Consider the following 23,791-nt stretch of genomic DNA (forward strand, 5'->3'; position numbering starts at 1 on the left):
GGAAATGGTATGGATCAAACTTCCAAGCTGGAAGGTATAAATACTGTCAGCTTACCTGAAAAGCTTTTGAAGCTGATCTAACAGCAGCTGGAATGCTGAGGCTTCTGTGTTTCCTGTGTGATAGAGGGGATGCCTGCACCATATTGGAGGAGGAAGAATGAGCACTCTCACTGCCAGCTAGGTAACTATTTTGCTAGGTAAATATTATTAATGAAGTGAGGAGTTAGTGAATTCACATTTTAGACAAGTCTGTACAAAAGGGGATTGAGCCCTTGTTTGATGTGCTTATTTGTCTTCTTTCCTAATGAGCTCATGAAATAAAGTTCAATTTACAGAGTATGTTGTCCTGTAAATTTGAGATATCTAAATGAACCGTGACATGCCAACCTCGAAAGTAATCAACAAAATCAAACAGTAGGGATTACTAGGAAAGAAACAGAAGACAAAACAAAAAACACCAAAAAGCCACTGTGCACATTTCATGCACTCACATCTTGCGTATTATCTGCAGGTCTGCCCCTTAAGGAAAGACTCTCTTGAGGAACAAAGGAGGACAAAGACAGACCAAGATATGGAATTACTTCCATACAACAAAATACCAAAATAGACCAAAACTTCTCTGTTTGGAAAAGAGACAAGAAAGACATATATGATCAGTGGATATAGAATCAGAAATTGAACCAAGAAAGTGAATCGCACTTTTCCTGTGTTTCAGGAAATCTAATCATTGGACCCTGGAAGGGAGGGATGAAGGACAGCCTCTCATGTTGCCTCCTAGGCATATATTGACAGCCTGTTGGAGACAGGCTACAGATCTATATGGACCTCTATATATGGTGCCCTCTCAAGGCATATCAAGGATAAGAGGGTTATTAGGGGCAGTCAGCATGGCTTTTCCAAGGGGAAGTCATGCTTGACCAATCTCATAGCCTTTTATGAGGAAATAACAAGGTGGATGGATGATGGCAGAGCGGTAGATGTGGTCTACCTTGACTTCAGTAAAGCATTTGACAAGTCTCCCACAGCATCCTCATGGCTAAACTGAGGAAGTGTGGACTGGATGATCAGATAGTTAGGTGGACTGTGAACTGGCTGAAGGAGAGAAGCCAGAGAGTCGTAGTCAATGGGGCAGAGTCCAGTTGGAGGCCGGTAACCAGTGGAGAGCCTCAAGGGTCGGTACTGGGGCCCATATTATTCAATATATTCATTAATGATTTAAATGAGGGAATTGAGTGTACTATCAGCAAGTTTGCTGATGACACTAAGCTAGGAGGAGTGGCTGACACGCCAGAGGGCTGTGCTGCCATCCAGAAAGACTTGGACAGGCTGGAGATTTGGGCAGGGAATAACTTAATGAAATACAACAAGGGAAAGTGTAGGGTCCTACATCTGGGCAGAAACAACCCCAGGTTCCAGTATAGGATGGGGAGCTACCTGTTAGAGAGCAGTGTAGAGGAAAGGGACCTGGGGGTCCTGGTGGACAGCAGGATGACCATGAGCCAGCACTGTGCCCTTGTGGCCAAGAAGGCCAATGGCATCCTGGGCTGTATTAGAAGAGGGGTGGTTAGTAGATCGAGAGAGGTCCTCCTTCCCCTCTACTCTGCCCTGGTGAGACCGCATCTGGAATATTGTGTCCAGTTCTGGGCCCCTCAGTTCAAGAAGAACAGAGAGCTGCTGGAGAGAGTCCAGCGTAGGGCAACTAAGATGATTAAGGGAGTGGAGCATCTCCCTTATGAGGAAAGACTGAGGGAGCTGGGTCTCTTTAGTTTGGAGAAGAGGAGACTGAGGGGTGATCTTATTAGCGTTTATAAATATATAAAGGGGGAATGTCATGAGGATGGAGCCAGGCTCTTCTCAGTAGCAACCAATGATAGGACAAGGGGTAATGGATTCAAGCTGGAACACAAGAGGTTCCACTTAAATTTGAGAAGAAACTTCTTCTCAGTGAGGGTGACAGAGCACTGGAACAGGCTGCCCAGGGAGGTTGTGGAGTCTCCTTCTCTGGAGACATTCAAAACTCGCCTGGATGCCTTCCTGTGCAACCTCATCTAAGTGTTCCGGCTCCGACAGGGGGATTGGACTAGATGATCTTTTGAGGTCCCTTCCAATCCCTAGCATACTGTGATACTGTGATACTGTGAACCTCTAACCGACCTTGTATAGCTGTTCTTCTGTTCAATGTACTTGTCTAGCTTCTCATTTTGTCACTACCTTCCTGATCTCACAGGGCAAGCAGGAAATAAGATGAGACGAGGGAAAAGGCGCAACAGAACCTGACTGGCAAAAGAAGGAAGCAGGCGGGATTCTTGTTCGGTGAAAATCACCATCTGCTTTAACAGCGCCCATGCCTACGGCTGCCAGTCTCACTTAAATAATGGTATTTTACACCGCTGCTTTACCATCATTTAAAGCATGCCTCCGACCGAACGTGAGGCAGCACCAGGAGTGATGAAATGACCCGAAGAGGGAGGCACTTAAAAAGCTAAAATTATGGTCCCCCCTCCTTAAGGAGTCTGCGAGCTCCCGGAGGGTGAGCACATTGCTCAGCCACAGTGCGGTGCCACCAAGAGAAGGCAGTGACACCGTGTAGCGGGTGGTACCATCAGCATTGCGAGCAGGGCAGTTGCACAGCCAGCAGATGCGTGCCCATGACTGAGCTTTTAATTTAGGTGTTTTGAAAGGGAAGGAGCGCGAGAGCGGCCTTCATGATGTATCATCAGAGAACTGACACAGGTCAGAAACCTTAACTGAGCCGTTTTCCTGGCGCCTAACGACGGATGAACTCACACACCAGCCTCCTCCCTGTAATTGAAGAGGGCAAAGGAGACTTGGCTGCAGTCTCTCTTCTCCCCTGGATGACTTACTCCTATAGGAGATGTGCGAGTGTGCAGCTGCCACCCCTTTCTGGTCGAACTTAGGTAAAAACGACCAAAAATCCCAAAAATCGGCAGGAGGAGGGAGACGACGGGCCCTCACGGGGGTCAGTCTCACTCCCTGCAGTCACGTTAAAAAAAAAAAAAAAAAAAAAAAGGCAGAAACCACACCGCAAGCCCCACCGAAGAGATATCAAAGCCTTTTGGGTGACCCTGGGTATCCGGGAGCATCTCAGCAGACGGGGGGGGGGGAGCACCTCAAGCGCCGGGGCCAAGGCCTCCCTCAGGGCTGTCCCCCCCTCAGGGCTGTCCCGTCAGGGCTGTCCCAGCCCCGGGGCGTGCGGAACCAGCCCCCGCCGGGGCCCGGAACGAGCCCCGGCAGCGGGAGGGCGCAGGAGGGCAGCGCACCCCGCTCCGCCCCCCGGCCCCTCCCGGGGGCGACCGTCCCCCCCCCCCCCCCCCTCCCAAGTCCCCGCATCGCCGGTTTCGTTTTCGTTTCCTCGCCCCGGCGAGCGGAGCGTCCCGGGGCGGGGCTGCTCGGGGCCGACCCGGCGAGCGCGGCTCCGGCCGGGGAAAGCAGCCCCGCCGCGGCCATGGCGCTCGCCGCCCAAGCGCTGCGGCTGCTGTGCGCCAGCGGCGGCTGCCTGGAGCAGGGCGAGCTCCAGCGGCGGCTGCCGGGCCGGCCCACGGCGGAGCAGATGGCGGTGGTGCTGCGGGATGCGCAGCGGTTCACGTTGGTGCGGCGGCCCGGCGAGGCGGGTCTGGCGGCGGCGGCAAGGGGGGAGGGGGCGGCGGCGGCGGCGGCGGTGGTGGTGTTGGCCACCAGCCCCGTGCGGCTGTGCCAGGAGCACGGGGTGGGCTGCGAGGGGCAATGCGGGCGGCTGCACCTCTGCAAGTACCACCTGAAGGGGCTCTGCCGCAACCAGCGGCCCAGGTGAGGCGCGGGGCGGGGAGGGCGCCTCTATCGCCGCCTCTCAGCCCGGAGCTGCCGGCGGGGACCCCTCCCCAGCGCTGCCCGGGCCGGGGCTTGGCCATGCCCGGGAGGGGGGGTGGGGGTTGGGGAGGGCCGCCTGGGGCTCATGTGCCGCTCCTTCCCCCCCTCCGGGCGCGGTTGCCGTCCGCGGAGCCCCCTTTGTCCTCGGGGCCTCGGTGGCCTCCCTTCCCCGCGGGGTCCGGCGCCTCGGGGGAGGCCGCGAAGCGAAGCCGCCGGTGCCCTGCGGCGGGGCTGGGCGGTGGTGCGGCCTGTGCTCGCCGCCGCGTTGGCTTTATTGGTGCTTCACCGAAAGCTTTCAAGTGTGTTTTGGAAGAGAAAAGTCTGAGGCTTTGGTGAGCGGTGATGGCACCGGGGGGGGGGGGGGGGGGGGGGCTGAGAGCTGGGGCCTAGAACCGAGGGGGGGCGGGGGGTGGGGGTGCGCGGTGTGCCCCCTTCAGTGGAAGGAGGCGTCAGTAAAGGCCTTGTTGCCTTTTTCCGAGTCGAAAATGCTGCTTCCCCCCCCCCCCCCCCCCAAAAAGAGGGAGGCACGAGCCGTTGTTTCGCAGGCTTTGGGTCGCACCACTTCCTCCCCAGCGCTCCGCACGGCAGCTTCTGTCGCTGCCCCCCACCCCGCGGGGACCTTGCGAGGGTGAAAGCTTTGATCCCCTCGCTCCCCGTGCTGGTGCTTTGGTGGGGGGGTGAAGCTGGGGAATGTGCTCATCGATTCGGGTGGGAGGGAGCGGTGCTGTGGAGTTTGGGTGTTCTCTCACGCGTGGTTGTGAGCTGCGGGTCGAAAAACGCCGATATTGGCAGACTGCGCTGACGCTCTAGTGACTGTAAATCAAGAAGTAGCGTGGCAATTATCCTCAGAGTAATTATGTAATCTGCTTAGCAAATCACATAATTACTTTATAAAGGAGCGCTGCAGAATTTGCTGAAATTAGCTAATTTGGTGTGCTTTTTAAACTGTTCAGTGTAATACCGATGGGGTAGCAAAACAGCGCTCGTCTGTTACACTTATTTTGCGCTTGGGCTTCTTAACTTGTAGGAAGGAGTGCAGATTTGTTCACAACTTCCACTCGGACCACAATCTCTGTGTTCTAAAGCGGTATGGACTTGAGCATTTAAACAGTGATGAACTTCGCCAGCTTCTGCTTCAAAATGACCCTTCCCTCTTGCCGGAGGTGAGTAGTACTGTGACAGTTTCTTAGCCTTGTGTTTCAGTGAGCATCACAAAGTGGGAGAGGCTTGGTACTAGACGGAGATGCTAGGTGTCAGTTTAATTAGCATAACGCAAACCTAAAACTTTTAATCCACATCCTCTGTTCTTGCTGGCAGCTAAGCGCTCACACAGCCCCTTACTCCCCTCTCCCCTGCCCGCAGCAGGACAGGTGAGAGAAAACAAGAAGAACAAAGGTGACAAAACTTGTGGATGGAGATAAAGACAATCTAGCAAGTGGAAGAAAGAAGGGAGAAAACAAGTGTTGCAATGGAAGTTAGTCATCACCTCCCTCGAGCAGACCGATACCTAGCAAGTCTCTGAGCAAGGGCCACCTGATAGGAAGGACCCACCTCCCCTACTCCCTGACATTTTTTTTTATTGCTGAGCAGGACATTATATGGCAAGGAATATCCCTTTGGATGGTTTGGGCTAGGTGTGCCAGCTGTGTCGTCCCTCAGCTTCTTGTCCACCCCCAACCTGCCCGGAGTGGGGGGCCAGAGTGGAGAAAAAGAGAAAGCCTTGACACTGTGCAAGTACTGCTCAGAAACACTGGTGCGTTATCAACAGTGGTTTGGTCACAAATCCAAAACATAGAGAGGTATGGTCTGCTGTAAATAAAGTTAACTCCATCCTAGCCAGATCCATTACCTCTTACCGTCAAATTCAGGTCAAAAAAGTTTGCTATTTCAAAACTGGAAAACCAAAGAGTTTGGGTAGTGACACGATGAAATTTGCTATCCTACATTTATATGACTTAGAACAAAATCCCATCTGCTAGAAAATGCCTGTAAGGTGGTTGTTGTCTGCTGAAACATCTTTCTAGACATTAGCAGGGAAAAGGAAAAGCTATCAAGTAATCATTTGGAAAGTAAGAGGAAAGAATAAATTTGTATGTCTTTTAAATGCAAATGTAAACATGTAACTAAAAATTAAAAAATTGTGAATTCAAACAGTCTATATGAGCACATTGTACTTTAATCTTTAAATTGTTTTTGGTTTTTTTTTTCCTCTACCCAAGGTCTGCTTGCATTATAACAAAGGTGATGGACCTTATGGATCTTGTACCTATAAAAAGATCTGCACCAAACTGCATGTTTGCCAGTACTTTTTGCGGGGACAGTGCAGGTTTGGCAGCAGCTGCAAGCGATCACATGACTTAAATAAGTCTGAGTGTTATGAGAAACTGGAGAGACAGGGAATGAGCTCAAACATTATTGAGAAACTACCCTCCATTTATAGGAATATGTATGACATAACAAATGGCAACAGGAACACGTATGACATAGAAGATGCCAAGTCTTCACCGTGCAAAGGTAAATGATACCATCTTTTGAAAACATCAGAAGAAGAGTGACTATAGTGAATTTAGCATTCTCACAGTTGTCATTAAGAAAAAGAAAACTGAATTCACATACTGATATGTCTTTTAGGAGGGACCTTGCACCTATCTTATTGACAGAGATTTGTGTCTTGATAAGTGAAGTGGATTTCAAGGCATTAATGGTTCCTGAGAAGTAAAGTGCTTGGTGTTTATAAAAATCCTAGATTTGGGGTTAGACAAGCATAACAGGATCTGGAAATATGGAGCTCTATATTTTTTTTCTTGGTAAAAAACATAAACAAAGATCGAGAACTATTTAAGAATAGGGGTAGTGTTTACTTGTGTTACTATAAACTGCTTTATTTTATCATTTTTTTTTCTTTAGTGTAGTGATTGTCTAGCACAAGAGTTCACAGGCAGCAGTATCCTAGTTACTTCTCAGAGATATAATATTTTGTTTGTTCTTTTCTTTTAAAGTTCCTTAGAATAGTAAGTTAAGTATAGTTTAGCAGGGAAGAAAAGGATAACAATGGAAAATCCGAGTGTGTGTGTGTGTGTGTGTTCATGTATGCAGTTCTCCCCATAGTTCCTTCTTCCCTTCTTTGTTTCCTTAGATGTGCTTTAATTTAAAGAGGTATCAAATTCTGAGACTTCAGATTTTATGGCTGCCACTGTGAACAGCTCTATGGAATGCACGGTTAACTCAAGTCCATCTAGAAATGTAAAGGCATTGGATTCTATTCTTATTTTGCTGTGATAGCTAAAAGCTGCATCTAAGGAATTTAGCAGTTACAGGAAAGTCCAGAAAGGACGGATAAAGGGATAGGACTTTTGAGTGTACAAGGTTATCAAAGACTTCAGTGTCTTTCTGGAGCTGAATGCAGTTATGTAGTTACACACACTGTTTTTTGGCATCTTCCCTATGCATAGGTGCACTTTTAAGAGGGCTTGTTGAAACAAAGTGTATTAATAAGGCTTATAATTCCCCCCTCCAGAGAGAAAACACAGCTCTAGCCAAAAGTCTTCAACTACAGATGGTGATGAATTGGAAGAGATCTGTTTATATCATCTGTACAAAAGTTGTGGCTTTAAAGGTAGGTTGTGACTGTAGCAAGTCCAGTCTATTTTCCTTTTCCCATAAAGAGAAAGTGATAGACATCTTTCACAGAAAGAGGAAACATCAGAGCTTATGCTTATCTTTAGTTAAATCTCATAGTAATCTTGAGTGCTGGAAGGAAAGTGTTTGACCTACCTGGTATACCAAACAAAGGAGCTGTTTTGTTTTACTTTGAGATGTATAATGTCAGCCTGTGTTGGAGATTGGCTACTCCACCTGTGTTCACCTAAGGTATTGCTGAATGATGGGAGTCCTATTTCCAAATAGCTACAAAAGATACTGTGAATTCTACATTCTTCCTTGTTTGTTCTAGCACTCTTCTGTTCCATCTATCTAAGCTGTCTCCCTTTCAAAATGTTCAACTTGTCCAGGAAAAAGGCTACTGTGCCAGCTTTCTTCTTGGCCTTTTGTCATCCTTTTCCTTCTTGAAGTTCTTCACCTGTAGTAGCTGCCTAATGTACTGCACACCTCATTTGAACTGTGTGGTGCAGTCCCCTTGACTTTCCCTGTGGTTAAGTTGCCTGTTGTTCTACTATGAAAACTAACTTCAAGTTCATGCATGTGTGTACTGGTGATGTGATCTTCACTCCTATTGGGAAGTGACTGCATACTGACTCTTCAAATGATTTCTGAGTAACACTTATGATACCTGGGCCGCTGCTACCACTACTCTTGTTCCTGGTGAAGCCTGGACCCTTAGAGAGTACTTGAAGTTTCTAAATGAGCTACCTCCTATCGTAAAACTAAGCACTGCTGGTTTTTGGTGTTCTGTTTTGTTTTTTTTTTCCTCAGTTACACCACTTAGTCCCAAAGTGGTTAAGCATAGGTTGAGTCTACACTGTTATTCTATATATGAAATAATAGCCTCATGTGAGCTAGTGACCTCGATTCATTGTAAGTTTTTGTCTCTGAAATTGAGAAGACAGAACAGTTCTTCATCACTGAGCTCCTGCTAGCAATTTTGATGCACAAAGATAACCTAGTAGGTATAGAAACTGAACATCTGCCTAAGCTCAAAAATTAAGTTTTGCTTGCTCACACTGAAAAACTCTGAACTATTGCTTGTAATGTTTCCATATGTGAACACTTCCCATAGCTATGCATTTGATACTTTCACCAGCTAGGTGTACAGCCTTGAGATGTTGTTTTTTTTCTCATAGCCTGTAAAAATAATGCACCTCTTTTTTTTTTTTTTTTTTTTTTTTAACTTTTATAGACAAGTGTATCAGAACTCATTTTCACTTGCCATATAGATGGCAGATCTATGAAGATAGTACCTGGAAGGACTTGAAGAATATGGAAGAAATAGAAAAAGCATATTGTGACCCCAATAACACCAGGTATAAGCTCTTGCAAAATTTAATAATGTTTGGACTTTGCTATATTGGACCAGATCCTTAGTGGCTGTAAATTGCTACGATTCTATTGCAGTCATCTCATAAGTAGCTTCATTCAGTATTCTTCTACTGACCTCACTTTGTTGATCTAGTGTTGCTGGAGATCTGATCCATTGTGACTTACGCCTGGAGTCTGTATATGACCCTCTGGGTATAGCTGGAATGGACTTAACTTTCTTCATAGCAGCCTATATAGTGCTGTGTTCTGGATTTGTGACTAAAACAGTGCAGGTAATGCACCGATGTTTTAGATGTTGCTGAGCAGTGCTTGCCCAGAGTCAAGGCTTTCTCTTCTTCTCACTCTGCCCTGTGCCTCCGCAGTGGGTAGGCTAAGGGTGGGCCAGGGGTTGTGAGAGGATCAGCTGGGGCAGCTCACCTGAACTGACCAAAGGGATCTCCCATACCATATAATATCATGCTCAGCGATAAAACCTGGGGCAGAGGAAGAAGAGGGTCGGGTTTTTGGTTTCCAAGATGGCTGCTGTTTGGCGGCTGGCTGGGCATTAGACTGCCTTTGTGAGGTGGTGAGCAATTTGTTTTGCTTTATTTATTTACTTGTTGGTTTATTTACACCCCACCCCATCCCCACCCCCACCTTGTCACCTATTGAACTGCCTTTATATTGACCCATAACTTTTCCGGCTTTTGCCCTTCTTATTTTCTGCCCTCTGTTGTGCAGGGGAGAGGAAGGGAAGTGAGTGAGTGGCTGTGTGGGTACTTGGTTGGTGGCCAGGGTCAGTATACCACAATTATTTTATGTGTCTAACCCAAAGACTCTAGTATTCTTGGCTGTGAAAAAAAAGTATAAATACTTCCTACTGCTTCTACCATAGGAAGTCTTAATCCTCACTAAGAATGGCTGGAAAACTGCAGAGAATGGTGATTTTATCAAAAGTCCATGTGGGAATCTTGTATTTGTTTAGAGTTTGTCAATACACAGCTCAATCCCATGATTAAAAGTAACCTCTTTCCGCTTTTGAGATGGAGGATGGAAGGGTAGCATAAGATTTTCCCCTCTCGCTCCCTTGCCCCCCAGCTCCCTTCCCCCCCAGTCCATATTGTGGAATGGGTAGAATACCTTATGTATCTGGAGAGAGAGATACTCTTGGGTGCAGAGAACCATTAAGAATATGGAAATACCTTTAAGAGTTTGGAACTGGTTATGTAGCACAAAGAGTGTATTGGAAGGGAGTCATACCAGTATGATGTGTCACATGCTGGAGAATTTACCTAGCCCTCTTATGTTATGTTAGAGCCTCTTTGAAGCTGCACTTAAGTTATGACAGTGTTCTGTTTAGAATATAATTAGTTAGCAAGAAGGTGGCAGTATATGTTTTCCACTCTTTCTGTTCATCTTTCGTAACTCACTAATTTATGAGTTGATAAGGGTTACTGTGCATGGAACCAGTGTGAGATGAAATGCTGTAATGCAAAATACGTACAAACACAAGGCAGAACTGGGATTGTTGTGGAAACTGCAGGTTTGTGTCCTGCTTTTGAGTGATGTTGACTTAATTTGCAAATTTGTGGTGGGCTTCTGAACCTATGCATAAAGCTTCACAAACAGTTCTGATTTTTTTTTTCCCCTCCATTTTTTTATAGATTTAATAATGGTGTTACTGAAAGTGGCTTTGTCTTTTCACGTATCTGTTTTGTGAGTATGTGCTGTGGGTTTGCAAAGGTTAGACGTCTTTCTACAGCCTCCTCTGTGACCAGACCCCCTCACTTCATTCTTACAACAGAATGGATCTGGTACTGGAAAGATGAATACGGCCTGTGGCAGGAGTATGGAAAAAAAGTAAGTGTGGAGAAATGGGGAGAGTCTCAAGCGTGTGTTAAAACTACTGAAAAGTACAGTGTTTATATCCTCCCCTCTTTTGTCACCCTCTCCCTTCCTCCCTCTCACTCATACTGTACAGATGGACTTCAGAGGCCTAATGGGATCTTTTCCCTGAAAATTTAACTGGTTCATGTAGGGAAGTGCTCACTGGTGAGTCACAAAAATTATTGTCAGATAATTCTTCAGTGAGTTATGTCAGATAGGATCACATTAATACATTCTTTTCACTGCTCTTGACTAAAACTTTCTTTTCTGAGATTCCAGTAGTACTTTGTGGGTCTTTGCTAAGGTCTGGTTGGTTAATGTGCAGTCTCAGTAGTCATGTTCACCTCATGCACTTTACAATGTAAGTTTAGGCTTCATAACACTGCTTGGTTTGTTTTAGGGGCAGTTTCAACTGCTTCATACGTAGCTTTTGCCTGATAGCCACTATCATGCGTAAAGGCTGATACATACTGCAGCCACCATACTGTATTGCAGTTGTTGGTTTTTAAACTTGCTTGTATATAACAGACCAGGAGAATACGTTTGGTTTTTTTTTCTCTGGTTTTGGCCTGACAGAGTGATGATCATGCAGCTGCTACTGTCTCCAGTGATGACCTGGAGAAAGCTTATCTAGGCGAAGGTTCTCCAAAGCTGAACTTCAAAGCTGGAAGACATGAATACGAACTCGATTTTGGAGGTATATTCCATTTGTGTTGGGGTTTTCTTTTGTTTTGTTTCTCTCCCTTTCCCTCCCTCCCTTCCTTCCTTCCTCCCAGGTCTCTTGTGGTTTTAAACTACATTAGTACAGGAGATAGAGATAAATGCAGATCTTTGAACTGCAATGCTTACGAAGACAGAGCTTCTATCAAAGGTTTCAGGATAAGAGCTGTTCACGTAAGCAAAGTAGTATTCCTATTCCTCCAAACCTTTTATTTTTGAGAAGTTCTTGTGCTAGGTTTCAAAATACCTGTCAGCAAGTCAAAGTGTGACATCATTGCCATTGATGCTGGCACCGACACAAATGGTGAGAAACTTCTCGAAGCCAGCTTCCAGTCTGCTTTAATCACTGGCTTGCAGAAAAACGAATACTTGGGCAAGGTGTGGGGTCCAGGCAATCCTTAGCATTGCAGTATTTATGTAGCTATTTTCTTTTTGTAGCTCTGCCTGTCTGGAAAGGCTGAGGAAATACCTTCACTATGTCAAAGTAGGAAGATGTTTTTTTCAAGAGTTCAGGAAATTTAAGCCACTTGTGATGGCACTGTCTTCTCTGAGCTGTTGCCTTTCCAGGTATCCTCTTCAAAAATGGGGAACAGTGGTGGTGGGAATCAGCCTGCCTAGGCTGTCATTTTGGTGTAGTTGCCTTTGATCTAACTCTTCATTGCTATCTCAAGTGACATATTGTTTGTGATTTAATTGAAAGCAATGCTGTAATCTTCTCTATAGGTTGGGGAAATTTGTCTGGCTTAGAAGAGGAAATTGCAACCCTTTTCTAAGGTTTGGGCATTTTTAGTAACTTAGGCAAACGTGCAATGTAGACATCTTCCAAAACTTAGTTTCTAGGCTTGGTGGTGCCAAGAGGCTTTTTGTTTGCTTGTTTTCTTCCTGCGTATCTCTCTCTGAAGATGAGGCCTCATTCTGCTGGTGGCTACTGACTCTTACTTGCTAGTATGATGTGGCAGTAGCTTAAGTTTCCAAGAGTTCTCCAAGATCCAGAGAGAATGTCTCTAAAATTCAGGTATCTGTGACTTGTTTCTGTTGGTTGTTATAAAAATGAATGGTTGTGGTAGCTCTTAGGTTGCGTTTATAGGGTTTGAAATCTACAAATACATGTAGGAAGACAGTATTTTGATTGCAAATTGAGAAGGAGGGGATGCAATCCACGTAGCAAAAGTAGATACTTATTTTACAATGATGCTCTTCGTTTAAGTGTGGCTGATGGAACAGTGTCTTATTATTCCTTCTATAATTAAGAGCAAAACTGAAACTAAAATCTGTCTCGGTGGTTTATACAGATAGACTGTGGGTTCTACATCCTGCTCTGACTTCCCTTTGCATAGCAAGAAAAAAGCTTGGTGCCTTTTTTGTCAAGATTTTTGACAAAACACCTTAGTGGCAAGTTTTGCTGCAGTGTGAAGGCTTTCTGAAACATCTTTCTGATTGTTCAGTTTTTTGTTTTTTTTTTTTTTTTTTTTTCCCAGCCATGATTCAGAAAAACCTTTGCTACACAACTGAGAGAGAGATTCGCAGAAGACCTAAATTTGTCTCTCAGGCAGAGGTAGAAAATACAAGAGCAAGGTAAACTGCAACTGCTCATTCTGAGGTGATGGATTTAGTGTATTGTGAATGCAGTGTCTTCCAAGGGTGTTAATAAGGTGAAGGAGTAGCTGTTAAGGCAATTATAAAAGAAATTGGGAGGGGAAAGGACATACCTTTCCTGCAACAATGTCTTGCCAGGACAGTATTGCAACTTGGCCAACAGTTTTCAAGCAACTCAGGAGCCTTGGGGATGAAGGAAGTTTGGGCTCAGCCACAGAATGTGTGGAAGCATAGAAAATAATTCAACATGTAGCAATGTTGCAGGGAACTGCTGATTAGAGGGATCTATCTTATTAGACTAGCTGATACAGATGGAAGCAATAAGGTTTATGCATACTAGCCCTTTCTGACATCTGAGATCAGTAATTTTCAAACCTCAATACAAGTTTAGAAACAATTCTTTTGAGAATAACCAGACAGCCTGAGAGGAGAGTAGTAGTTGTTACAGGTGGAGCAAAAGTTGGGAATCTGCAAGGGGAGAAGTTTTATATAATTGCATGTAACAGCCAATTTTTTTTTACGTATTCCCTTGCAGCACACAGTGCTTGCTGAAGCAACACAGAATAGAGCAGCTAAACACACTAATTAAAATTTGGGTGGCAGTAGAGGGGGAGAGCTGTATCTATCCTGTTTCTGTCATACTGATATGATACTGGATGCATTTTTATTTATCTATCCCAGTGTAACAGAGCTTTTATGTATCCATTCAACTCTTTGCAACTAGGAGAACTACTTTTATGTTTATTTCAGTGTATATCTAATTTTGTTTTTTCTCATTTGTGATCTTGCTTCCTGCCATAAGTTTTGACATGATGATTTGGAACAAATATTTTAATGTACTGAACTGAAAAGACAATTTTGAAATATTTCTGAATGTGTTCAGTTGCCTATATTCTCCTTAAACTCGGCAAAAATGTTTAGTGTCATATGTATATAAAATGTAGGGATTTGTTTTGTTTTAATTACCTATTTGTAATATCTTGTAATGTACAGGGGCTTTAAACACACAGAAGAGTTTAAAGGCATTCCAGCTCACTGGGACAAATCTGCCCTGCCTGAACTGGGATTCAAGGTTTGGAGCTTCTTGGTTTTTTTTTGTTTTTTTTTTTATTTCTATCAGTTTTGTTGCATACAGGTTTGTTACACCACAAGATCAGTTTTTCTTGTGCCTTTGTAGATGACCGTTTCTTATGTAACGTAATGCAGAGGTGTTGGTAAATTTGAGCCTAACACCACACTGGGCACACCTAGAGGTGAAACTAGACCCAAATTTGAACTAACAAATGGTGGCAGTATAACCATGGCAACATTGACTTTCATTGCTACTATTCATCCCTTTCCTTGGCTAATTTGCCTGAAGCTTATGTAGTATTAGCAAGACTGTTACTGGTGCCCAAGATACGTAGCTTTGAAGTCCAACATGTGCTGAAGCATCAGAGATAAATCATAAATCAGGGTAGTCATGCCCTGAGCTGTATATAAGTAAACTTATATACATAAACTTATATGCTCTGTGGAGCATTGCTGAAATCAACAAAGTTCAGGCTGAGATAGTTTATTAAAATGCCCCATAACTGCAGTGGAGTGAACTTGTTTACTTTTGTAATACACCCAGTTGATACCTGCATGGTTTACCTTTGATAACTTCCTGCTTGCCTCCACCACCACCCTGTCAACTCTAGTAACTATACCTACAGAAAAGATCTTCTTATATGAAGCTTGAAAATTACTAACTTGCAAAATCCAAATCCTCAAGAAATTGTCAATAAAAAGTAGGAAATGCTAACGTTGCCATTCTTGATGTTTCTGGGAAAAACATGGAAGTAGAAAACTGCTTGCTTTCAGAACTGTGATGTAATGAACTGATTTTTGGCAGTGTGTCCCTATTCTTCCCTAAAATGGTTGCTCAAATAAAGCCTTTTCAATTTATTTAAAAATGTAACAGGCAGTGCAGTTTGTGTTCATTGGCTGTGGGGAGTATAAACTGTAAAGATTTAAAAAGCACGAATGTAGAAGTACTCTTTGATTTGCTGCAACATAAATTCTCCATCCCTTTTTTTATTTATGTGCTCATTTATTCTATGTGTTTAGGTACTGTTTGATATATGCATGCAAATGTATCTTGGACCAAATATTAAAAGGGGCTGGGTGGCTGCACAAAAACGTGCAGCTCCTTTAATGTCCTGTGAGAGAGCAACCTGTGAGTCTTAAACCCCAGGAGTTAATGTTCCCTAGGTAAGAGCTCACTTTTACAGAGCAGGGATCTCTAATCTGCCTTTTTTCCAAGAGTATTTTTGCTGCTCGTACCTTGGCTTCACAGAAAATACTTTAAAGGTCTGAGTAGTGCACTAGGTAGGGTGGCTTTGTTATGATTTAGTAAAAGATGAGAGTAGCTTTTTAATCTTTTCCTTACAGCTGATTGAGCTTGACAGTTCTGCTGAAGAATACAAGAAAGTCAAGGTGGACTTTCAACGCACAATGCCCAAAACAGTTATTAAAAGGATTTGTAGAGTTCAGAACCCATCTCTCTGGGAACTGTATCAATGGTATGTGTAAAGTACTGCTCTGGTATGTGTGCACGAAGTTTGTTGTTTCTGCAGTTAACTGTATGCTAAAGATAGACACACACATTCCTGAAATGCAGCTGCATTTAAGAATCTGCTTCCACTCCCCCACTGAAATACTGAGCCAGGATCAATATGTAGATAAAGAGATGTCGACAAAACCAACTCAGTCAAGACATACAGCTTAGAATACTCAGATGAGCTTTGCAGGAGGAATTGTTGCTCCTGAGTAAGTGGTTATGACTGCTGCCAGGCCTGTGTCTGGGACAGCTGCCTTCCACTGAAGCCTTGAAACTGGTCATCAGTCACATCTGGCACAAACACTGGTTTGTAGCTGGTGAAAACTGAAACAGCCTTTAAAACTAAATGCAAAACTCACTGAGGGAAAGCCTTAACATGAACTCCTGTGTTTAAAAAAAATAATAATGCTAAGATTCCTCCCCCTCTCCCAATAGGCACTGAATGAAACACAGCATTTTTATTATTAAATATCTGGAGGCATTTGTGTATAACAAAAATATGTTTGTATGCAGCTAGACAGCAAGATACCCTGTATGCCCAAAGTTTAGGCCTTAAAATAAGGATTTTCAGAATGTACCCTTTGTGTAAAATTGTCTGAGTGCTAGTATGGCTGGAAACTGTCTGGATATAGCCACTGTGGAACTGCAAAGATACTGCTTCTTACTGCAGGCAGAAGGAACTAATGCAGAAGAGCAATGGTGGAAAGGCTGTGGATGAGCGACTTTTATTTCATGGGACCAGTAAAAAATACATTGATGCCATCTGTCAGCAAAACTTTGACTGGAGGATCTGTGGCCTTCATGGGACAGTCTACGGCAAAGGTTGTTTTTCAGCTTTCATTAACCGAAGACTTGCTAAAAAATTCTCAGTAGTTACTGCGGAGGTGTAAATTTAGAAAAAGGGGATTCAGACAATCTAGGGCTTATCTCTGTGATGGTGTGGACAACATAGCTGACTTTGGCAATGATCATTTGGAGCTAAGGCATACTGAAAGGCCGTGGCCTCTATGCTCTACTTTGTCCTTGCAAGAAAAGACAAGTTTAGGAGAGGCTGGTTCTAGGGACGGTTTCTCCTAGAGTCCAGCCTTACTTCTGTTGCAATTTCTCCAAGCTCCTACAGGAAGGCAATGTGGCGTTACTTATTTTTTTTTTTTCCAGGAATGTAAATGCCATCCTGGTTACAGGCTTTTTGCCTTGTTAGCAAATTATATTCCTTTACATTGTCCTGTGTACAAGAAAGGATCAACACACCAAGTGGAATAGCCAAGAGACACGCTGACTGACTTGACTGACTACCCACCCATCCGATTGAATACTTTGTAACTCTCAAAAATGCTCTAATGAATATTAGTAGCCTCTGTCAGGAGAGGAAGTTGGGCGAGATTGAGGAAGGTGGACATCTTGGGGCCAGAGGAAATCTTTTTGAGGAATATGATAACATTTAAAACATTACTTGTGTGGCTTTTAAGTATGTGTACTGTGAAAAATACAAGTGTGGTCATTTTCACTAAGAAGGACATGCAGGATAAGTGAAGGCTTTGGAAAGGCCGTTCATGAACCGGATTTTATGAATTCGCTTTCACACTGTATCACTTCTTTCCCTGCAATTTTGGTGTCTTATCAACTCTGTCTTGGTGTCTCTTCTGCAGGAAGCTATTTTGCAAGAGATGCATCTTATTCTGACAACTACTGCCGTGAAGACTTCCACACCAAGACCATGTTTCTGGCACGGGTGCTGGTGGGGGAGTTCACTCTTGGTAGTTCTTCTTATGTTCGGCCTCCCTTGAAAGACAACCAAAACTTCTATGACAGTTGTGTGAATAGCTCTTCAAACCCTTCTATCTTTGTCATCTTTGAGAAGCAGCAGATTTATCCAGAGTATCTCATAGAATACATTGACCAGGCATTCGCAAAAATGCTATAGCAGCAAACCCTGTCATCCTTATGTTTAGCTGGTATAAACATTTAATATTGGCTTAAGAGAGAAAAAGTGATTTTTGGAAGTTGTGTAATTAGGTAGGTGAGTGTTCAGAAACATTTGTTCTCTATCCTTTCTGGGCAATACAAAACGAGGGGTAAAAAGACTCAAAGGATGTCTTACAATTCTTTAAAGTCTCCTATTCTTTACCAGGTATCATGTTTCCCTGCATTACTAGAGACTTTTATAAATTTATTAGTTGAATTCAGAGATGGTTGTAACATGAGGATTGGCTATGACTGCCAAGTTTAAACAATATTTAGTTATAATTGTTTCAGGATAGATCTTTACACATACTTGTTGGTCAGAGGCTGTCTCCTTCTACCTGTTTATCTTTTAACTCAAAATTTGATAAAACCCGCTTTTTAAAATCATCTTTCTCCTGTAACAGTAGACATTCAAGTGTTCGCAAATGAGACTGCCATCTCTGTTGCTGTGCTCAACTCGCTGCACAAATTCTTAGCAGCACTGTTTTTTGGTCCCTACTTAATCTTCACCAGCAAAGCCTCAAAAATTAAACTTGCTTGTTGGAAAAAACAGAGACTTATTTCCACTTGATCATTTTCTCATTTAAAACAAGTACCAATGACATGAAGCATAGCAGGGGTTGCTTGGTGTGTACTACTCAGTTGACTTACTCTATCAAATAAATGCCGTATTTTAGGTCTGTGATAAGACAGGTTTTTCATGGCTTTCACTGTGTGTACAAATGAGAGAGTGCTGGCAGGTGCCCGGGGAAAGAAGAGGAGGCGATTCGCCCTATCATTTAAGAATATTATACCTAGGAGTGAAATACAGTGCTTTCACTGCTTGATTAGCAATACCCTATTTCTGTGGAGCGACTTTATGGTTCTCTTACAGCTGTTGGGAAGGACAATGATTGACTGTTTCTCATTTGATGTACTGCCCCTTTGGTTGCCCAAGATACACTGGTTACCTGTGCAATCAAGGTGTCTTTGGAGTTTCTTGGAGGAAAAATGTGCTTGCTTGGGGAGTAGTATTCAGCCACAGAGCTGAACCTTTAAAACTCTGAAGATTAAGCTGAATCTTTAATTGTTCCCAGCAAAAGATGTTATTAGTGTTAAGCTGTCGGCATACATGTATACAGATAATCAAAACTTGAACTGTCAAGTATTTTTTATGATTAAAGTTGCTGATACGTGGACAGATACTTTATCACAGCTTTAATGCTTCTAAATGAGTACATTGGCTATAGTGTACTGCAAAAGCCTTAAGATATACTTTGTATATGACCAAAAAAAGCTCATCTCTACCTGTATTCTAGAAGCACTTCTTTTTAATTCATCTGGATGATGATTGACAGGTGTACACTGGTTAACTCTTTTATTACTTCAGCACTATGAAGCAGAAGCTTAGCCATGATTAGCCAGAGTAAGGCTGTGTAGAAGTCCTTTTTATATGAACTGTGAAAGTAGCAGCATGTTATCTAAAGGAAAATACTCCTATTCATGTTGAAACCCTGTAAAACAGGATGTGGAAAAGCAAGTTGGCTGTATTTTTTCTTTTGAAGGATTTGTAATAGAACATACATGATAAATCCCATGTCAGCAGATGAGCTTCTCGGCAAATACCCCATTCATTAAGGAGGATAACCGTATGTATGAAAGATTTCATACCAGTGCAGAATAAGATTTTTCTGCCAAAACAAAAACCATGTTCATCTACAAGTCCCTGGCAAATGAGAATACGGGTATTTTGCTTTTCTTCCTCTGAACATAAAGTACCATTTCAGCTAAAACTGGAATAGCTAAAGTCATGTTAATCTTTTGCCGGAAAATTGAAACAAACATTTTTTTATGCAAAAACTTGAGATATTTTTTTAATAACATTTTTGATGGCTAGTAATATTTTTGAAAAGTTTAACTTAATTCTTGGAGGGGATGTGTAAGAGTGTGTGCATGTGTGCGTGTATGTGTGTAAGTAAAGTAACTAGAAAAAAATGGCCGGTTGTCATACTTTGTCATCTGTTATTTCTCTATTATCACACAGAAAAGTTACCGTGTTTTTCCACTTTTGAAAGTGCAGTTTTAACAATCTTGTATCTAGTAAATAAATAGGTATTCAAACCACTAAATTCCTTGTGACGGTTTTCTCTCTCAATACTAAAAGTATCGTGTTTCGCTACATTTCTGACTTCTTGGAAACTTTCTTAAAGATGCTGTTGTGAAGTAGTGGAATGGAGCGGAGTCCCTCTACAGCTGTTTGGATTGCATTTGGAAATCAACAGATAAGAAAGTTGTTTGCGTTAAACCTAAACTTTAGACAAAAATGGGTATTGAACCTCTTTTCTGAGTGAGGAGGAGATCTCTTGGCTGCTTAAGACAAGAAGCTAAGCAGGAACAGCGTAATAATCTCTCACTCCCTCCTACACCATGTGAGGAGAAAGATAAGCTGTGAAGGTTGTTTCCTTTTTTGATAACAAGTCCATCCTGGCAAGACAGATTGCAAGCCAGCAGAAGCCAAGCAGCTTTGCTGTGCCAGTAGTGCCGTATGGAACACGGTGGTTTACGAACCCCTGACCCCTACCCCCAGCACCCGCTGGGCTGGGTTGGGGTCTGGCAGCCAGCCAAGGTCAACCCACCACACCGTTTAATTTACCTGTAATTGGGGTTTGTCATGATACTCTGCCTAGATTTCATAAGATGCGGGTGTCAAAATCCTGTCTGTAAGTGGTGGCAGCAAAAGAGTGGCAGTACACTGCCCAGTTTGGATACCCGCAGCCTGGCGAAGTACTGCTGGTGGGTAAGAGGAACTCTGGTGGATGGCACGTCCCAGCTGGGGTAGCGTGCTCAGTGCTGCTTGGCTTGGAGAAGACTTGCCCTTTGCTTCTCAGAAACCATTGCTCAGAGCTGCCTTTGAACCAAAGGGCAAGTGGGAGTTGTAGAAAAGCTGCTTTACTTGGAGCGCTTCAAGCGCAAAATCCAGGAGGGATGGTTGTTACATGGCCAGGGTTACTGCTGCTTACTTGTTTTACCAGGGATTAGGCGTCCCGGGCCTGAATAGCTCCCTTGCACTTCTTGTTTCAGGCCTGGTCACAAATTCGTCTCTACTTGCAAAAATCGGAGCAACTGAGGGAATCCTGCTCCCGCCTTGAAAGTAGCCATAGCACCCAGCAGCGCAGGGAACAAACATCTTAGAGACTGATCAGACTTTTCACAGTCAGAAGACAGACAGCGGGGCCAGTGCGAACCAAGCAATGAAATAAACAGTTTGTAAGACAGCTTTAAATCCTTTTAGCACGTTTACTACTGTAAATGCACAGAACAGGCTGATATTGGGTGAAGCTGTGTCCAAGACTGAAACATCATTTAAGAAAGAGAAATGGGAAGGTGGTCATTTCGGAAAGTATCACACACAGAGGAAATTCTGCAGTTTAATGCCAGGTAAGAATAGATAGTTCAAATTTGCAATCAATGAAGCATAATAATTCCTAACACCCAGCTCCATTTTTCTAGGAATACTATTTATAAAGCACAAAGCTGTAAAGGTTTTCTCTATCAGTGCTCTCATTAAAAATGCCATTTTATACTGACAGCTTTCTGTAATCATTGCAAAGTCCCAGAAGATGTTTTTAATAGAAGCTTTCCTTTACCAAGCAGCCTTTGCTTCCCGTCGGCTGTCAGAGAATGACTAAGACCCTTTTGTAAAACAGACATGCCCAATTTTAAACAAACCCAGCCCAGCAATGCAAGACAACACACTGTTTCTGAGGAGAGAAATTATTTTAAATCAGCTTCCTTGTTTCTTCCAGGGCCTGACTGCAGTTGACTGAAGGATGCTTATCACAAATGCTGAGTCACCATAACTTAAGGATATAACATTATGTTTTGATGTTGCAACTATAAACATAGTGCTTATTTTTGGGGGGGTTAGGTTGTTTGGGGATTTTTTTATGACTCCTAAAACCAGCTCTGCTCAGGATCAGTTTCGGACTGTGTTATATGGGTGCACAAACACACTGTGATTAACATGATATTATCAGTTTCTGTTTTGGAGAGCTGCTGTCAAGTCTTGTGTCTTGTTTTTGGTTTTGTTTTTTTTTTTTCCAAATGTATTCTTCTGGGGGCTAGAGCAGCATTGGGCCCTCAACACGGCTCTTCAGCTATGTTGCTGAGCCCACACAGCCAGGGAGAGGGCCAGCATCCTTATGTGTCCTGGTACAGTCTGTGCAGAGTCTCATGACTGTATCAGCAGCTGTTGTTTAAAAGGAGGACATGGCTTGGGGCTTTTCCTATATTACTGGAAAGTTGGCAGCCTTTTCTCTGTCTTGCTTCTTGAGCTGTCTCGCTGGGCCTGCATGCAGAACAAGTGATGGTGCGCTCCCAGAAATCTGACTTGGCCCATCGCTGCAAAAATAATTCCATACCACTACAGAGTGACAGGTGAAAACAGGTAATACTTCCTAATCAGAAGACTTTGCAGGACAGTTGAAAAAACGTTAGCGCACACTCACGTGGGTTTACTTGCACGCATACTGTCCGCCTTCAACTTGAAAGCGGCCAGGAAAGACTCTTGGTGCAGTTTCCAAGCCTGTAATGTGTGATGCTCAGTTGCAGCCACCGCAGTACTGTTTTATTCCAGTGGAGGCAACACGGTATTCAAGATGATAATGCTCTGTTCAGCTACAGAAATATGAGTTGTTCAGATACTCTTCACATTACTGGCAGTTCCTTGGATGACTATTGAGGACATAAACAGCGTTCAGACCAGCTGTAGAAGAGTCCATACAAAAGCGTGTGGAAGAAAGGCACAAGCTTGATTTAAGCTTGGAGTATTTGGTCAAAAACAAACAATCTGCTAATTCCCATAAGAAAGAAACACAGCAAAAAAAACCACTGAAGGGACAAACAAGCCTTTGACAGCTGACTTCAGACTGGAATGAGCTTCCTGCTCATTCAGGTAGGCGAGAAGTTTTTAGGCAAGGCCCATTCAACTTTTTGCCAGTTGTATGTATAAGCTGCACAGTAAATCAGCTGCTCGCACACTATTTTCAAGGGGGAAAAATGATGGATAATGTGTAGAAACTAGGGTATATGCAGTTTGTTGCTTTTCAAATAAATAACAATCACTCTATCAGTAATTCATGTAATCAGTGTGTCTGTAACAGGGCCTTTCTGTTCAGCATGCCAGAGATGCTCCATGGAAATACAAACAATTCCAAGACTGCCAGATCAGTACATCACCTCTACTACCTGTATAGTTCAGGTTTAAAAACAAACAAACGAAAAAAAAAAAAAAACAGAAAAAAAAAAACATGAAAGAGAAAGATGAAACCTTCCAGGAGCAAGATACAGTAATTTGATCAGTGTTAAGGCAGCACGTGGGAAGAAGGCAGCAAAAGGTGCTTGCTGGAGAGAAATTAGGGAACTAGCTAGGGATCAGTAAGCAGACGGATCCTTCCAGCAATCTTAGCAGTGAGGCCGAGCAGTCTCTTCCTCCTGCTGCCATGACACTCTTCTGTGCGTACCACCAAGAGAGATGCTGTACCTAAGGAAACCTCAAGTGGAGTATGTCAGCAGGCAGAGGATCCACACTTGCAAACAACCAAAAGGTGCTTCCTTATTTTTATGATGCTATAAGAATTTTTGCTGTTTATAAAACTTTAAAACAAACAAACAAACAAAAGAACCCTGAGACTGAGACCATCTCCTCTCATCCTCTCATGGTTTTGTTGTGCAGCCAACCAATTTGTGATGGTGCCCACTGAAGGAAATGTTTTGGGTTTTTTTTCTGGTCGATTGATCACTGTTGTGTGATGCTCCACTAGCTGTGTGGTGATGGAAGGGCTTTGCAGAGGAGTAGGAAAGAACATGGAGGGAATGTGAAGAGTGGAAGCGTACTGCTGCTTTGGCTGTGAAGATGCATGTGCACAGTCAGCTTGAATGGCTCCAAGGTGCTGCTGCAGCTGCCAATCAGAGAAGTTGCTTCCTGAGTGGAGTGAGGCACTTTGGGATGTGACCCGCTCCAGGGCCACATAAGGAATCAAGAGAGCTGCTGGGACTGATGATCCTGGACCCTGCTCCCTTGCCATTGGCTTTAGTGCATGCAGCGCTCTTAATTTCCTTGCATCAGTGAGCTAGACAAAGATGGTGCCAACTGCAACGCTTGGAGAGGAAAGGCCTCAACGTGAAGCAGATGTTGTACCAACACCTTCTGATTACCCT

General features: G+C 43.5%; 1 protein-coding gene across 1 annotated transcript; it reads left to right on the plus strand.

Annotated features, from left to right (window-relative positions):
* Window positions 1–3,450: 3,450 nt before the first annotated feature.
* On the plus strand, window positions 3,451–19,701 carry LOC309678921 (protein mono-ADP-ribosyltransferase PARP12-like). The gene is made up of 12 exons (XM_082492122.1): window positions 3,451–3,807; window positions 4,895–5,030; window positions 6,087–6,381; window positions 7,385–7,483; window positions 8,723–8,846; window positions 10,506–10,701; window positions 11,305–11,425; window positions 12,927–13,023; window positions 14,038–14,116; window positions 15,460–15,590; window positions 16,299–16,450; window positions 17,278–19,701. The coding sequence occupies exons 1-12, from the start codon at window positions 3,467–3,469 to the stop codon at window positions 17,550–17,552; spliced, it is 2,046 nt and encodes a 681-aa protein (XP_082348248.1). The 5' UTR covers window positions 3,451–3,466; the 3' UTR covers window positions 17,553–19,701.
* Window positions 19,702–23,791: the final 4,090 nt, after the last annotated feature.

Source organism: Vanellus vanellus (assembly GCF_965231255.1).
Source record: "Vanellus vanellus genome assembly, chromosome: 1".
In the NCBI taxonomy this organism is placed as follows: Eukaryota; Metazoa; Chordata; class Aves; order Charadriiformes; family Charadriidae; genus Vanellus; species Vanellus vanellus.